The sequence below is a fragment of the Bipolaris oryzae genome, assembly GCF_000523455.1.
Source record: "Bipolaris oryzae ATCC 44560 unplaced genomic scaffold scaffold_228, whole genome shotgun sequence".
In the NCBI taxonomy this organism is placed as follows: domain Eukaryota; kingdom Fungi; phylum Ascomycota; class Dothideomycetes; order Pleosporales; family Pleosporaceae; genus Bipolaris; species Bipolaris oryzae.
The window spans coordinates 18,777-36,068 of NW_006911504.1; the positions used below are offsets into that span (position 1 = coordinate 18,777).

Genomic DNA, 17,292 nt, shown 5'->3' on the forward strand with positions numbered 1-17,292 from the left:
CTGCTAAACAAACACTCCTACTCAACACGCAGACTTGTCCCGAGATGTAGCACTACCAGTAATCATCTGCGTTTAAAGAAAAAAAAATGCAAATCAATTCATAACGTCGTAAACAACCTAACAAAAGGAACTCCCCCATCATGAAATCATTCAAGAACACCTAAAAAAGAGAAGCTCACCCACCCACCCACCTACCTTTCTCTCAAATCTCCCCTCTCCTAACCATCCCCCTAATCTCCTCCTCCCCAAACCACCTCGCCGCCCCAGTTTCCTCATCCTCAGCCCCCCTCCACGCCCCACATCTCTTATACTGACAACTGTAAAACGCCTTCCTGCGCCCCCTCGCATCCACCGCATTCATGGCCACCAACCGCATCGGCAGCGGTGGATCGCACCAGCAAGGTTCGCTGGGCGTAAGACCGCGTGTGTCGGAGAAGCCGTTCCAGGAGCGGCAGGAGGAGTTGCTGCAGAGGCGGTAAGGGCGCCCGTTGTTGAGGTTGGTGGAGTTCGTTGTGAGGGATTTGTTGGGGGAGGAGCATTTGGGGCAGGTGAGGCCTGGGTCGGTTGGCGGAGGGCTGGGTGGGGAGTAAGGGAGGGGAGGGGGGAAGGTCGTGGTTATTGGAGTGGTTGTTGCGAAGGTTGTTGGGGCGGTTGTGGTTCTGGAGGGGAAGGTCGTGGTGGTTGGGGAGATGGGGGAGGAAGGGGGCGAGGGGGAAGACGAGAGGGAGGGGGGATATGGGTAGGTTGGGGCGGTGGGTTTGGTTCGTATGGGGAGTGGTTTCTTGACTCTTGTTGTTGGAGAGGAAGAAGAAGAAGAGATGGCGGTTGAATCCTCGACTTGCACGCTTCCCTTGCCGGCAGAGAAAACGAAAGGTTGTGAGGTGGTCTCTTCTTTCTTCTCGTACAAACTTGCTGGCAGTGGTGTCTTCAATAGACTCTTTGGCTCTTGTCCATTAGTCGCCTTAGTATATGAGCCTAGCTGTACATCTTCCGTCGAGTATCCTTCTTCCTTGTCGCGGCGCTTACGTATTGGCTTGATGGGCCGAGCTGTGATATCCTTCTTTTCATCTTGTTTCTTGGTGTCGGAGGAAGTAGGGCTGATATCGTCGGGATCTGGGGCGGAGGAAACAACGGTTTGCACCTTGGATAAGGAGTTTACAGAGTAATCGGGTGGAGGTGTGATTTCCTCCTTGGCTTTCGTAGTAGTCTCGATAACATGTTCTTTGGTTGGTAGTATAGGATCAAGAGCTGGCTGGCCATGCGGCACTGTTATAATTGTCAGTCAAACGAAGACTAGTAAAAGCAAATGACGATGGGATAGAGGAAAACCTTACCATATGGGTACCTAACAACAGAATCTGGATACTTCCTCCGGCGTCCCGAGCAGCAGCAGAACAAACCGAACAAACCCATTTCGCTACTATTCCGTTTCGATTCAGTTACTTGACTGAATCGTACTTACAACATGAACATAAACTCCCCTAACTCATCCAGCCCATAAACCCGGAAAACTCCCACTAGTTAAATACACTACAGACAACCCTTCCCCAAACTCATGCACCAAATCCGCCCACATCACATTCAGCCTTGCCGACCTAATCCCACGCGCCTACAGCCTACCGCCTACCACCTACACAGCCCCCATCCCCTCCCGTCCCATCCCATTCCGCCCCAAGTAAGAAAGAAAAAACAGATCAAGCAAAAAAAAAAGAGTCCCAAAAAGCGGAAATCAATAATCTACCCCCCAAAAAACCCTCACCTGTCTACCCAATCATTCCAAAAAAAATTAGAAGCCCGCAGGAAAGAGAAGGCTTGAACAGCTTAAACCCGTCTGCCATATCTGTCGCTCGACTCGCGGACGGGCATAGCCGCCGCCCCCTCCCGTCTTCTCTCACAAGGGTAAGCGAACACGGCTTGGCAATGACCAGCCCGCACCCGCTTGTTTTTCCTCACACACCCAAACGAAAGGGGGGGGAGGTTTTTTTTGTGCGTGTGTGTGGCTGGGTTGGTTGTGGCTACGTATGGATACGAATTACGGATTGTCGCGGGATGGAAGATGGTGGTGGAGGGGGTTTGTCTGGGGTTTGAGGTCGGCGAGGAGAGGGTGATTGTGGGTGCATGGGGTCGGTGTTATGTCGGGGTGTTATGTTTGGGGGCGGAAAGGGGATGCGGGCGTGGTTTGATGGGGATTGCACGGATCGATGGAGATGGATAGGTGGGTAGTTGAGATTTCGTGGTACTTTTTTGGATTTTTGATGGGTTTCTTAAGGAGCTTAGTTACGCGTTGTAGTCTTTGGGTGTCGTCGAACTTCTTCGTTTATTGTGAAGTCTGCTTAGCATCGTGAGAGGATGCAACCCTCAGGCATTCAGGCCATATAAATTTATGCTTTATTGGTCACGATCGATAAGGTTCGGTCTTGGACAGTTAGGCTACAGCGATTCCTTTGGAAATACCCACTGTAACTGAGGCACTGCGTTCTTGCATGATACAAGCGCCAAAGGCTGGTTATGGCAAGTAGAGATCATTGTCATGTAGGCAGCCACGTATGATATTGTTTGCGAGAAGAATAGTATCGAAAGAGGAAATGGTTTCAAGATACGGAAGTGAAGCGCTTAAGAGGTCGTCAAGTAGGTCATCCAGATAGAGAGATACGATGACTTTGGCTCTACCCCACCCGTTTTACACAATAGAATTGAAATCGGTACAAGGGCAGAGGAAATTGTGTCACCCAGGCTGGAAGAGATGGTTTCTGTGTTTATGGTAACCAAGGTGTTTTTTTGTTGCAGCGTGTTGATATAGGGAAATGGACCATTTCAAAATTCGGCAGTATAGTATATATCATGGACTAATCAAGAAAAGGTCGGAGTGGCGTTTATAAGGCTGAATATTGTTCCAGGAACTAAAACAATCCAAACAACGACCAGCCAATATATCTTTGCAAGACTTGAGGAAGCCAATTTATGTGATAACGTAGTCACTTGAAACAGTATACTAAATGAAAAGATATCTGAGAATTTAGTAAGAAATTCACTTTGCGTTTGAAGGGATTGTTCAACATGCAAGACTGACTTGAATGTTGCACCTTAGATATAGAACCTAACTACTACATACAACATCTTCAGAAGCAGTTGATGGCAACCAGCTCAACCACCATAACCTATGAATCATCACATGTCCAGCCAGGAGTCTGGAGATATGAGAAGATATACAACATCCTTGCTTATAGCCAAATTATATTCATATTGCACACATCACGCCATTGTTGAGCACCTTGGACTAGCACCACCACCCTTTGCCGGTAAGATGACTAGAAGATCCCCTCTGTATCATTCGTGCTGCAGAGATTGAACTACAGAGAACTCCACGGTAACGCGGTCATCTTCTCGTATCCTGTGAGGTAGCCCGAGTTGCGGAAATGGTACTGGTTGGGGAGCCAAGATTTCGGTATGGGTTTGGGACGAGTTTAGCCGTGTAACTGTTCTGATTCTAGCGCGCAGACTAAAATCCCGTAGACACTACATGGAGCACAGGGGCCCGGGAAATGAAACTGTTGAGACTAGGTTGTGGATGTTGTTCTTGAAAAATGGTAACGAATTGAAAATGGTATGTTTTATAATTAGTGATGAGATATGCAATGCAGGTAAAGAATAGTGTGGCAATGTGAGCTACCGTGCGGCTACAGCTCGGGGATATGTAGATCCTAGAAGTCGGCATTTTACTGAGCAATAATCGCAGTAACATATCTTGAGCTTGAAGTTGCTCTGGATATGAACATTGGCATGGCGTGACAAACGGTCGAGATGCAACACTGGCCGTTGACCGTGTCATGGCCGATTCAAACATGGTGACCGCAGATGCGGGTTGTGGACAATGCGGCCGATGTCGGTAGCTAAACAAAGGCAGCGGCACAGTACTGGGAGCACTTAGTCTGCTTGGTCTAAACTCCATGTGCGGAATTGCCGTGCGCTTGACTGCATGATGGGCCTGTTGACATTGCTCGTCAAGACAAGTCGTTTGCGTAACGTAGATGGACAATCCACAAGGCTGAGGTGAATCTGTACATGTTACTCAAAGGTTGACGGGGGCACACACACACACGGGGCCTCTCGCGGTGAGATTGCATTCAGGTTTAGTCGACGAATCAAACAGTGAGCATGGCTGAACAGGCTTCGAGGCAATTTGTTCGCAGACAGCGGCCCGCCGCCAGATCTGAGACAGAAGCGGGAAGAGTTGATGGTACGGAGTTGTTGTGCACCAGTGCGGCGGTTTGATTGACGGGGCGATTGCTCAACAACAATACTTCTTTTCTGCTATCGGCGATGGGGCGTAGTGGTCATGAGTAACCATTACCTGCAAAAACGAAATACAAGGCTCTCGAGATTCTGATGTAAGAATGGTAGAGACAGTGGGGCTCGGTATTTCTTCTGCAGGTGGTGAATCCGCGTCGGGCGGGCGGCAGCATCGTGGTGCGGTGGTAGTCACATGACAGGAGCCAATAGGATGGATGTTGATTCCGGACGCGCTAAACCAACATGCAGGTTGACGTACGAGGGGCGAATCGGGCCACGATAAATTGTGTAACTGGGATGGGCTGTTAGCTTACCCACACAACATGCGCCAAAAAATGCAAGAAAACCCTCCCCCCCCCCTAGTTGTCGCTTCAGCCGCACGCTTTTGGGAGTTGCTGTGGTCTGGCCACGAGGATGGTCGGGCTGTGGGAGGAGTGTGAGTGGACAGCAGGGGAGCAGGTGTTGAGCAAGAGGCATTTACTGCAAAGCAGACGTGTTTGCGAGGGCCATTGACACGTGCCTTGCAGCAGCAGCAGCATGGGGCGGGAGAGGCAAGGAAGGGGAGCACAAGCGTCATGAGGAGTAGTGTACTTGGGTATGCAACAAGGGCAGAAGCTGCAAGTTTTGCCCGTTTAGGCACACAGGGTACACGACGAGAGATTGGGCGTGTAACCTGCACCGAGCAGTCGTTCACACACCGGCCGGTGGGCCGCTGTGGCCATGGGCGGACAGCGGTGTCTACGTATGAGCAGGAGCAGCAGCAAGAGTAATAAGGGCAATAAGCAGGAACAGGAATGTGAGCAGGCGGAGCAGGCGGTGCAGGCAGCCGGTCAAGGGTAGCAGCTTGCACAGAGGGCGGAGCAGCGCTAGGCTGTGGCCCGAGAGGGGATGGTGTGAGGATTGCAATGCAATGCGCAGAGCGGCAATGGGGAGCATGCGAGGCATTCGGGCATTGGGAGCTGGGAGGAGGAGGAGGAGAGCAGACAGTGGCAGTAGTTAGTACACAGTATGCAGCGCCTGGCGACGCCAGGGCTCTGGGAGGCCCGGGCATTCGGCTGTAGACGAGGGGCGCTAGGATCAGGGTGCAAGAGAACATCAGCTGGCCATCGAGTGGAGCTGCACCACGAGGGCGGCGCTGGGGCGTCTGAGAGCCATGACGAGGCAGGAGAACAGGCGCCGACGCTCGACATGGATGGCTGCGAAGCGATTGGCGATGCACCACGATGCGATGTCATGTCGTCGTCTTGTTGGCGTGCCCGCTGTTCTCTTGTCGTTGTTCTCATTCTCATCCATCTGGACTCGGACGGGCGCCCAAGGCCAACCAAAGCCAACCAAAGCCCCTGTACCCGCCGTGCTTGCTGTGGCTGTGACGGCCAGCAAACCTTTTTTTCCTTTGTCCCTTTTTTTTCTTCTCGTCAGCTGTGGTTGGCGGGCAGCGGAGCAGGCAGGGCCGTGGGTGGTGGTGCTGCATGAAATTGACAAGTCGGCAGCGTCAAAAAGGCCTTGGTCGTGTTGAGATAGGCTCGCCAAAGCAGCGGGGGCCCTGGATGGCAAGGCCGGAGTGGGAGTGGGTGGCTGTAGGGATTTTCCCCTCGCCAGCTCGCAGCAATAGCAGCAGCAGCAGCAATTGGATTGGCATTGGCATCAGCATGGTAGGGTATGGATATGGGTATGGGTATGGGTAGAGTACTTTTAGGCCGCGAGTAAGTACTTGGGCCTAGCAGCACGAGGGCCCTGGCATCAAACGGTCGTGTCGACAGAGCGGCCACGCAACCCAGGCTCCTCTTTACCAACGGGCGGCGGCGGCGCCCTCTAGTCGATACCATGGCATGCATCTGGACTCTGGACCGTTGTGCCCGACAGCGTGTGCCTAGTTGTAGCTGTCGCTGTCGCTGTCGCTGTCGCTGTCGTTGCTGTCGCTGTAGCTGCCACGGACGCGGACACGGACACGGCCAAGTGGGCGCAGCTTATTGTTGCGGGCGGCATGGTGGCATGGCGGCGAAAGGCAGGAAAATCTCATGCCTCACGTGCAGGCCGGCGTCGGCAGCTGCAGATGGTCATGTTGAGCCAGCACCAGCGTCGTGTGCAGCACCATCGTCATCGTCACCACAGCCAATGTATGTACCATGGCGGGTGATGAGCAGCACCCGATGAATAGCCCGTCAACGCCAACACTGCCGCCGCCTCACGCCACGCTGCCCGCTGTTGCGAAGTCGTGTCTGGGTGGTGGTGGTGCTGGTGGTGGTGTGTGTGTGTGTCTATGTCTGTGATGGTGGTGGTGTGCCTGTCTGTGTGTGGGCGTCGACTGGAGGGTAGAAAAACGAAAGGCAACTGGCGACGCTGCTGACGTCTGTTTCAAGAACGACCGAACGCGCGCATGCTTCCCTGGGTGTGTCTGTCTGGCTGTCTGTCTGGCTGTCTGGCTGGCTGGCTGGCTGGCTGGCTGGCTGTCTGTTTGTCCGTCTGCCTGCCTGCCTACCAACCAAGCTGCTACTCCTTTTCTGTGCCTGTTCCTCTCTCCGTTTCAGCTTCAGCTCCAGCTTCTACTCTGCTTCTACTCTGCTTCTACTCTGCTTCTACTCTCCTATTTCTTCTTGCCCTTCTTCTCCTCCTCTCTGCCTGCACACAGTAGCCTAGTCTAGTAGTAGGCGGCTCTTCCCACCCCTTCCTTCATCCACATCCACATCCAACATCCAACATCCATCATCCATCATCCACTTGTCTGCAACGCACGCCTCTCCTGCAGGTCCATATTTCCTGCACCAGATTTGCCCGCTCCTGTATGGTTCCCTTGGACCTAGCCGCTCCCTTACTGGCCTGCGCGCTGACAAGTACGTGAATTGCAGTCACGTTGACACCCAAACTAGCACTAGGACTGCTGCCCCGCCCTTAATCCCCAGCACTGCCGTCACTCAACCCCATCGTCGCCTCTCCTCGCTCCTTCACAAGCTGCATATCCTCGCCCTCAATTCTCCCTCTGCTGCCTTTGCTCAGCCCAAAAAGTCCCTGTCCTCGTTGCTTGCCCCATTGCTGCTCCGGCCACCACCTGCGCCTGCCCTGGTCGCTAGCTCCGTCAGCCACACCAGCGTCACCTGCTACTGCACAGACGGCACGCGGGACCACGCCCTCTTGACACTCGACCTCGCGCCTACTCCCTGTTGCTACTGCTGTTGCTCCTCAACCACCACCACCACCACCACTACCAACCACTACCACTCAACCTCTCCACCACCACTTGCCACCACCTGCCGCCCTCTCTGCCCATATCCACTACGGCTCTCCTCCACCACGCTCGCAAACCCTGCCACACCCTGCTCACCTACAGCCCGCCCCACTCCCGATAGCAATCCGCGCAGCGCTTGCGGACCCCCTCCCCTACGCATAACTCCAAACAATGAGCCAGAACCGGCCATCGGCCTTTTCCTCGCTAAGAATGGGTGGTAAGTAGTCGACTCCCTTCCATCCGCCATGTCAATTGCACCCATGCTTACTCTCCTCTGCAGAAGTTATCCGCGAAAAGGTCCAAGACGGCTTGACCGGCGACTACAAGGACCTCGCCTATACGCAATGTAAGATTGTCGGCAACGGCTCCTTTGGTGTCGTCTTCCAGACCAAGCTGTCGCCCAGTGGTGAGGATGCTGCCATTAAACGAGTTCTTCAGGACAAGCGCTTCAAGGTGTGTGTGTGTGTGTGTTGCGCGTCGCCTCCCCCCCTCCCTTCCCCCCCCTCCTTCTCTCTCCCACATGCGCACCCCTCCGGCTGACTCCCGGCTGACTTCCCCCAACAGAACCGGGAACTCCAGATTATGCGCATTGTCCGACACCCCAACATTGTCGAGCTCAAGGCCTTCTTCTACAACAATGGCGAGCGGGTACGTGTCTGCAGCCAAGCGCGTCTGTGTCTGTCGTGTAGCTAACCGTTTCAGCCACAGAAGGACGAGGTCTACCTCAACCTCGTGCTCGAGTACGTCCCAGAGACTGTCTATCGCGCCTCCCGCTACTTCAACAAGATGAAGTCGGTCATGCCCATCCTCGAAGTCAAGCTCTACATTTACCAGCTCTTCCGCTCGCTTGCCTACATCCACTCCCAGGGTATTTGCCATCGGGACATCAAGCCCCAGAACCTGCTGCTAGACCCCTCGACTGGTGTACTAAAGCTGTGCGATTTCGGAAGTGCAAAGATCCTTGTCGAAAACGAGCCAAATGTGTCGTACATTTGTTCCAGGTACTACCGTGCCCCTGAGTTGATTTTCGGAGCCACAAACTACACCACCAAGATTGGTATGTGCATTTGATCAAGACTGTGTTGGGGGGGGGGGTGTGTGTGTATGTGTGCTAATTTGGCGTGTAGATGTCTGGTCTACAGGTTGCGTCATGGCTGAGCTGATGCTCGGACAGCCGCTTTTCCCAGGCGAGTCGGGCATTGACCAGCTGGTAGAGATCATCAAGGTGCTGGGAACACCCACCCGCGATCAGATCCGCACCATGAACCCCAACTACATGGAGCACAAGTTCCCGCAAATCAAGCCTCACCCTTTCAGCAAGGTAGGTCTGGTCTCTTGGTCCCACCCTTATTTGCTGTGCCACATTTACTCACACAAACCCCTCAGGTTTTCCGCAAGGCGGATCCTAGCGCCATCGATTTGATCTCCAAGCTGCTCGAGTATACTCCCACACAACGTCTCTCGGCCATCGATGCCATGGTCCACCCATTCTTTGACGAGCTGAGGGATCCCAACACACGCCTGCCAGACTCGCGTCACCCCAACGGGGCCACCCGCGATCTGCCAGAGCTGTACAATTTTACTCATCATGGTGAGCCTAGTCCCTTGATTCTTTGATCTCGCAGCACACTAGCTAACCCGTCCAGAACTCTCCATCGCCCCTCACCTCAACAGCCAGCTCATACCGCCGCACCACCGCGCGACACTAGCTGCACGTGGCCTTGACTTCGAATCGCCCAGCTTCAAGCCATTAACCAAGGATCAGATGATGGCCAGGTTGGATTAAGCCATGCTTAGCGTCATTCGAAACGATAATATTTCTTCATGCGGCGACTTTTGATCCTCTCCGCTCCTAAGCATAAAGCTAGGTCCTTCCGGAGAGATGCAAAAAGGAGTCTCAAATGGGGCGTCGGTTTTATCAGGTGTATACTACGAGGAGCGCACCCTTTTCTGCTTTGTCTGCGCGCGTCTGAAATGATACCGACATTCACGTTTACAAAGAATGACCTGGCTTACTTTTCTTTCGAGGCTACTGGCCTTTTTCGTTCACGCGAAATGATGGTGGGCCTGCACTGCAGATGATGTTCCTCAGTTGCCTTTGGACATGATGAATGGGCGCAAAAGGGTTGCACAAGCAAAGGAATGGGGAGCTGGCAAAAATTGGGATGTATTGAGTATGGAAAGCTGACGAAGGGTCTCGCTCATCCGATTTCCGACGCTTCAGCATGGGTTTACGATGCGTCACCTGCCTTGCATGCGGGAGTTTTCTTCTTTCTTTGTTATTCAAGATCTATTCAATGGGCTGCACATGGGATGGTGAGGCTCATTTCGCAATTTGGACGGTTTTACCCTGACCCGTCGGAACGGCGATCCTTTGAGGAGAATGGCCTTTTGCACTGAGAGCATATGGACTGGCAAATTCACGACCGGCACTGAAGCACTACTAGACCAAAGGATTGCATGTCTGCAGTGGAGCAAATGCTTACATGGCAACGAACTACCCCTGCTGTCTTACCTGCCTTTGCGCGTACTCCCTAAATGGATACAAGTCTCTTCATATTCTTGACCTTTTGATCTTTTTTTTTGGATGTCTTTTGCGTGTGAAGTTTGTTTGATACGAGAACAAAAATAGACGGGATTTGCAAGTTAGTTCATCATGTCTTGTTCGGTAATTACCTGCCTTTACTCCAGATACAAACTCACCTCCAAGCAACTCGTGGGTAATGTAGTGAGAGACGCAACATATGCTATACTAATTCATAATCGATTCTTATGCATTCTCTCTGTCTACAAAAAAACAAAGTGAACGTAATAACTACTCTCCTGCTTCATCAGGTATACTCTCAACTGGCGCTGTGCACTTCTCTCTGCTGAACAAACTTGGCCCTTCGCGGGACAAAACAAAACAATCTCAAGCACAGAACCAGCTCAGAATGCATGAAATGCGAGATGTCGATCCTCAAAATCACCTAGTTGATAGCAGTTGGCCAAGCAAAAACATGTCCATGTCCGTTGACGTCGAAGATGCATGTACGGAGCGCCAAGGCAAGAGCTCAAATGGCACTAGCCCGTTTGGATCACAAGCTCTCGCGGATGCTCCAGAGCGACTTCCGCGCAGCAACCTCGACAATCCACTTTCGCGACCCATCCGCAAACATCGCAACCGAGTTGCCAGACGCCACGGCCTCCCTTCTGGCTTCCCCCGCGGTGATTCCTACTGTCCCTACAGTCATACATACAAGGACTACGACAACCCAAGCAACGGCACACGCGCTACCTGTAATTCCAGGCCGTCGCGACACTGGGAATTCTCACCAGAGACATTGAAGCAAAAGGGTCAACCAGATATTGTCGCATCCATGGCGGATAACGATTTTAAAGAAGAGCGCGATGATAGGCGCGAGGACCGACGTGACGACAGACGCGATCGTGGTGGTTATCGAGGGAACAACAAGCGCCGCCGTGACGGTAAGTCTGCTTCTTTGTCTGCTGCCAAACTTGCGCAGCCAGTGTGCATAATCGGGACAGTCCCAGGATATGCCATATCTGCAATGCGCACCAGGCTGCACTCCCCAGCACACTGCTTCATTCTGCGCATTGCTTCATCTTCAAATGACGATACTGACATGGTCGCGTAGATGACAACGACAACTACTACCGCGGTGACGATCGCCGTGGGCCCCAGAGACGCCGCCACGATGACGGTCCCCGTCGCCGATACGAGGAACCCCCATTCCCAAAACTGAGGAGATTGCTTCTCAACATTGCCAGCTCCACCAAGCTACCGCAAGATGAAGCCATTGAAATCGCAAAGTACTTTGGAGAGCACTTTGACGACGAGCGTCTCCGCTCAGACTTCTTCGATGTCCTAGTCCAGCTGTAAGCATTCTCATTGCTGCTTATCAAGTCACACTGACACATCATAGTATTGTCGAGCAACCATTCAAGATTCCATTTGTTGCAGCCGTTGCCTACTACGCAAACGACGTCAAGCCAGAAATTACAATCGAGGCCATGAAGCGCGTTTCGGACCGGGCACAGGCGGCTCTCAACGCTGGAGAGTGGAAAGAGTTCAAACTGCTTCTCAGGTTTTTTGCCTGTCTGCAGTCGCTGTATGAGGATGACGGCGTCTTTACCTTCCTTAGTCAGCTCTTCGACACGGTTGTAGACCTGCAGAGTGCTAACGAGAACGATGTAAGCTGTCTGCAAGATATACGCTGTCCCTTGCTAACAAGATCAGGTTGTCGGTATCGAACTCGTCAAGATCATCCTCCTTACCATCCCTTACGCACTCGTAGCTGGAGGAGAGCGCTTCCACGAGCAAGCAAGGCAACTGCTGAAGAACACAGGCATCGTGGCAAGCAACATGGTTCCCATCGAAAGCCTTATCCACTCGTACGTTGGCGATTTCGAGTCGAAGCCAGTCAGCTACAACAGCGTCATTGGCCTCCTTCAGGCGCAGCTTTCGGCTGAAGCGGATTCTGGATTCGAGCTCAGGTGCATTCCACGCGTTGACCCCGAGGCACTACGTATCATGAACGCCAAGGAAGAAGACGCTTTGCCTACAGCTCCTCAGACGCACACTTTCCCCACATTCACTATTCCATCTCCCGTCAACCCTGGCCCAAGGCCTGTCTTTCCCGAGGCCTACTTTTCCCTCTTCGCCGACCAGGAAGTCGATACCGTACCTAAGACCACTGACATTGCGTCATCTCTTGTACGCGATGCTATCGTTGACACCATCAACCAACTTGACTTCAACCGAGAGATGGTTGCCAAGTTCCTCGTCGATGTGGACTGCTACTGGTCTGTCGACATTTTCGCTAAGCGTGGCTCGCCCTTTGACAAGTTCCGCGAGCTGGTCGGCGACAAGATCCAGTACAAGTCTGAAGATATGATCATCGATGCCATCTTCTCACAACTGTTCAAGCTGCCGAGCGCCGAACACAAGCTTGTCTACTACCACTCACTCATTACTCAGTGCTGCAAAGTTGCACCCGCTGCCATTGCACCGTCACTTGGAAGGGCCATCCGTACGATTTATAAGAATCTGCCCATGATGGATCTTGAGCTGGGCTATAGGTTTCTCGACTGGTTCTCGCACCATCTCAGCAACTTTGAGTTCCGATGGAGGTGGACTGAATGGTATGTCTAAGAGAGTGTATGTGTGATAGAGGCGTGCTAACAACATCAGGCTTGAGGATCTCGAGCTTTCGAATCTGCACCCAAAAAAGGCATTCATTCTTGCTACCTTGGATAAGGAAATCAGATTGTCGTTTGCAAAGCGCATTCGTTCGACTCTGCCAGATCCTATGCACTCTTTGATTCCCGAGCGCCTAGACGCGGACAACAGTCCCGATTTCAAATACGACAACCCAGGTATGTATGCACTGGACGTAAATGCGAACATGGCTGACACTGGCTTTAGATACCCCATACGCTGTTGAGGGTCAGACCTTGCTCAACCAGCTGAGGAAGAAGGCTACGGCAGAAGAAGTGCAAGTCACAATTGATAGCATTCATGAGAAGGCTGTTGCACAAGGTGTTGGAGAAGTTCTCGTACCTTCAACTGATGCTTTTGTCACCGCCATCTGCCGTCTGGGTGCCAAGTCGCTGTCCCACGTTCTGTCTTGCATTGAGCGAGGCAAGGATCGTCTTTTGGAAATTTCTCAAAACGAGACGGCACGTCGTCAGATTGTAGCGAGTGTGGTTGAGTACTGGAAAGACCAGCCAGGTGTCGCCGTCCGTATTATTGACATCCTGCTCAACTATACCATTCTTGCGCCAATGACGGTTGTGCAATGGGTGTTTGGTAGCCACATGGGCGCCGGAGAGGCTTTGACTGAGAGCTGGGTTTTCGAGATGGTGTCCAACACAGTCGCCAAGGTCACCAACCGCAACCGCCAGATCGCATCCGCCCGTCTTCAAAAGGGTCTTCCGCAGGAGCAGATTGAGATGGTGGAAGCTACACTAGCCAAGGACAGAGACAACGCCCGGGAACTGTTCAAGTACATTGAGGACTCTACACGCGGCGTCGCAGAGGGTTCTGCCGACACAATGCTCGAGAAGTCTTCCAGCGGCGCGTTGACTGAAGAGGAGGTTGAACTTATCAAGGCCTGGGGTAAGCGTTGGCACACTGTCTTCATCCGCAAGGCTCAGGTTGAAGAGTCCGTCGTCGGAGAAGAGGCTGTCGAAGCTAGGATTAAGCTTCTTGCTTCTGAGCCTGACCCGGTTCCTGAAAGCATGGAGCAGGATGGTGAAGGTGTCGCGGATGCCACCAATGATGACGTGAAGATGTCTGTTCCCTAGCTGGGTGAAGACCGCAGAGTACGATATTGGCGACTAGCAAAAGCATGCGGGGTAGACATCAACATTTTCAACGGCGTATTGGGGTGTGGATGGGGGAATCTGCATATATGCTCACCTCACGTGACGTCGCGTGATGTGGAACATGCAGAAGCGGAATATAGTCTATCTGCATAGTTTGTATTATAGCCATATATTAAAGTATGTTTGAACAAGTTCGTCTTGCATCCATCCATGCATCGATGTTTGAGTATGATATAGTAGTTGGCTGAGGCGCTATGGAACAAGATCAAACCATCAGTATCCCAACTATAGGGCTCTGCCGCCATGGGCATAATATGTTGCTTGTCAGCACTAGGCACGACAAACCTGTTAGATTTGTGTAAAAGACGACGTTATCCATGGGCCTTTGATGCACAATGATTGCTAGCGCGTAACATGTCGATGGTGCATTTGAAGCTTGGACCGCAGCCTCGTCATGTGAAAGAAGTTGGAGAAGCTTGCAAGGCCGTCGCGGCATACGGCGGCACCAAAGAAATGCAGCCCACCGCCAACATTCGGGCCGGACAGTATGTCACCTTGTATCGTATGCTTTTTGTAGTTCCCGTATAATATCTAAACGCGAGAACTTCTTCTCACCAACCGCACCATAAGCACACGGGCGTGCGATACCCACGGCCGGCGCTGCACCCTCGGCTGGTCCATCGCATTCCGCGTTACCCTGCTTGGACGCAGCCTGCACCTCCCGACGCGATGCATATACCCCCCAGCTACGTCACTGCTGGCTCAGCGACGCCAACATCCACGCACACATCGAGCATAATACTCCTTAATGGCCTATCATGGTTTTCAAAAGAGACGGGCGATGGAGGCGACGGCGGCGGCGGCATTAGATACCCGGAGAACTGGAGCAGTCTCATTGGCATCGTAACGGCGATAGTAGGAAACGTGCTAATATCGTTTGCGCTCAACATGCAGCGGTACGCGCACATCCGGCTGGATCGCGAGTGGCAGGCGCAAGAGCGGCAGCGCAAGAGGAGGAATGCGTCTGGGCTGAGCTTGAACCGCTTGAATGAAGAAGTGACAAAGTTTAGCGGCAGTAGAGGAAAGGATCAGCACGCGAATGGCACACCGGGCCACACCCATCATGCGCCTGATGCAAATATCTTTGAGGCGACAGAGTCGGATCCCCTGGTTGCGAATGAGCGCTCCCACCAGACGAGACCGGGGGTGGAGAGGGGTGATAGCGCGGGATCGGGGCCGGACGACGAGGTCTACAAGCAAAAGTCGTATCTCAAGTCGCCGTACTGGTGGTTCGGCATCATCCTCATGACGGTGGGGGAGGCGGGCAATTTTCTCGCCTACGGCTTTGCGCCTGCGTCCATTGTCTCGCCGCTCGGTGTCGTCGCGCTCATTTCCAACTGCATCATTGCGCCCTTTATGCTCAAGGAGCCGTTTCGCAAGCGGGATGCGCTGGGCGTTATTATCGCGGTTGGAGGCGCGGTGACGGTTGTGCTTTCGGCAAACGATAATAATCCGAAATTGGGACCCGGCGAGATTTGGGATTTGATTAGGAGATGGGAGTTTGAGACGTATCTTGGTGTCACTGTTGGTGTGATTATCGTGTTGATGGGTGCGAGTAATAAGTATGGGGACAAGAATATTTTGATTGACCTGGGGCTTGTAGGGCTGTTTGGTAAGTTTTGGGAGTTCAACGGTTATGTCTGTAATGCAGTGACTGACTTTATCAAGGTGGATATACGGCGCTCTCTACGAAAGGTGTTGCGTCGCTGCTCTCGTATACGCTATGGCGTGCTATTACTTTTCCAGTCTTCTATCTCCTAGTTGCCATTCTCGTTGGTACTGCAGTCATGCAGATCAAGTATGTCAACCGTGCACTGCAGCGCTTCGATGCCACCCAGGTCATCCCCGTCCAGTTTGTCCTCTTCACCTTGTCGGTCATTGGCGGGTCTGCAGTGCTCTACCGCGACTTTGAAAGGACTTCAGCGCAAGATGCAGGAAAGTTCATTGGTGGATGCGCCTTGACATTCTTTGGCGTTTGGCTTATCACGAGCGGACGGCCTCCGCAACACAGCGAGGAAGACGACGAGCCAGATCATGATGCAATGTATCTGGAAGGAGAGCGCTATACTGATGATGTGGACGACACAGGCGACAATGTTGCCAGAAGTACGCGATCGACATCACGTCCACTTTCACCACCTATCAACATCTCTTCTCGCTACCGCGATGACGATTCGCGTCCATCAACACCAACCATAGTTGTTATACCCGAGCCAGTAACCCCACCGAATCCCGTCGTTCGCTCAGTCTCCACAGACATCATGTCCTCCCTAGTGGCAAACCCATGGACCCACCCCAATGAACCCGAAGAGCGCACACCACCCCTAAACCGCCACACCTCCACCCCCGTCCTACCCTCCGAAGCCGCACCCGCACCCTCGACCAGCGACCCGGAACTCGGCCTCCCATGGACCCCTACCAGAGGAAAATCCCAAACCGACGTCTCCACCACTCCCGGCTCCCAACTCCGTCGTCTGCGCACCGTCGACCGCCCCCAGGGAACCCGCAACAGCATCGCTGGCCCCCTACTCGCCAGCCCCCTCAGCACCAGTCTCAGCACAATGGTCCAGGACCTCAAGCGCGGAGCCAACGTCCGCTACCGCGACCCCGACGATTCTATCCGGCGCCGTGGCAGCGTCCTCGGTTTGGGGTCTTCGTCGCGCGACAATCCCGATGACGGGGCGATGATGGGCGGGACTACCACAAGTGAACCGTTGAGTCGTCGACAGACGAGGGATAGTCAGGTTGGTGCGTCGGATTCTGCGGCTGTGAGTGCGCGGACGGGGAGGGGTAGGAGCCTTAGTGGGACGTTGAGTGAGCTTTGGAGGGGACTTGGAGGGCGGGGGAGTAGGGAGGATATTAGGGGGGAGGCCGAGCGTGAGAGGGAGGGGAGGTAGTTAGGGGTTTGATGTTTTTTTTAGAGTATAGAATAGAGGGTAGGGTTGGAGGGATTGAATGCATTGACTTTTTCTTTCTCTTTTGGAACATGATCTTATGTCTTTGATGATGTGGACTCGGGTGTTTTGTGCCGAATTTTATTTTTTTGCCTGTACAAACTTTATTTCTGATGGAAACAGATTTGGACAAATTCTAAGTCGATTTTTCTTTTGCCCGGTGAGATAACAGCGTGAGTTTTATCAGGCTTTCCAAAATCACACATCAAGATTGCCGTTTGCTCGTTATAGAAAATAGAATTCACTCTCATATACTATTCATCTAACAACATTGTCCCATTTCAAACAGAAAAAAAAAATCAGAATCAGAAATCAGAAATCAAGAAATCGTAACTAAACATGTGCCAAAAATGCCAAAAGGTATAACGTGTTTCACCACCGAGCGGGCCACCCCACCGAATGGGCCACTTCCCCGCGCCATCCCACCTTCGCAAC

At 52.8% G+C, this 17,292-nt stretch overlaps 5 protein-coding genes across 5 annotated transcripts; 3 read left to right on the top strand and 2 right to left on the bottom strand.

Annotated features, from left to right (window-relative positions):
- Positions 1–202: 202 nt before the first annotated feature.
- On the bottom strand, positions 203–1,413 carry COCMIDRAFT_108164 (uncharacterized protein; the record flags this gene model as incomplete). The annotated part of the gene is made up of 2 exons (XM_007694609.1): positions 203–1,266; positions 1,335–1,413. 2 exons carry the CDS (start codon positions 1,411–1,413, stop codon positions 203–205), a joined length of 1,143 nt encoding a protein of 380 aa, XP_007692799.1.
- Positions 1,414–4,288: 2,875 nt separating this feature from the next.
- On the bottom strand, positions 4,289–4,867 carry COCMIDRAFT_41028 (uncharacterized protein; the record flags this gene model as incomplete). The annotated part of the gene is made up of 2 exons (XM_007694610.1): positions 4,289–4,599; positions 4,672–4,867. 2 exons carry the CDS (start codon positions 4,865–4,867, stop codon positions 4,289–4,291), a joined length of 507 nt encoding a protein of 168 aa, XP_007692800.1.
- A 2,817-nt stretch (positions 4,868–7,684) lies between these two features.
- COCMIDRAFT_108168 (uncharacterized protein) lies at positions 7,685–9,299 on the top strand (the record flags this gene model as incomplete). Its single annotated transcript, XM_007694611.1, has 7 exons — positions 7,685–7,730; positions 7,794–7,966; positions 8,078–8,161; positions 8,216–8,570; positions 8,641–8,834; positions 8,900–9,104; positions 9,160–9,299. 7 exons carry the CDS (start codon positions 7,685–7,687, stop codon positions 9,297–9,299), a joined length of 1,197 nt encoding a protein of 398 aa, XP_007692801.1.
- Positions 9,300–10,872: 1,573 nt separating this feature from the next.
- COCMIDRAFT_108147 (uncharacterized protein) lies at positions 10,873–13,822 on the top strand (the record flags this gene model as incomplete). The annotated part of the gene is made up of 6 exons (XM_007694612.1): positions 10,873–10,981; positions 11,152–11,392; positions 11,440–11,707; positions 11,754–12,658; positions 12,708–12,892; positions 12,942–13,822. 6 exons carry the CDS (start codon positions 10,873–10,875, stop codon positions 13,820–13,822), a joined length of 2,589 nt encoding a protein of 862 aa, XP_007692802.1.
- Positions 13,823–14,572: 750 nt separating this feature from the next.
- On the top strand, positions 14,573–16,785 carry COCMIDRAFT_60562 (uncharacterized protein; the record flags this gene model as incomplete). The annotated part of the gene is made up of 2 exons (XM_007694613.1): positions 14,573–15,515; positions 15,572–16,785. Coding segments are annotated over 2 exons (2,157 nt in total), but the record flags the coding sequence as incomplete, so codon positions are not given.
- Between the last annotated feature and the right edge of the window lie 507 nt (positions 16,786–17,292).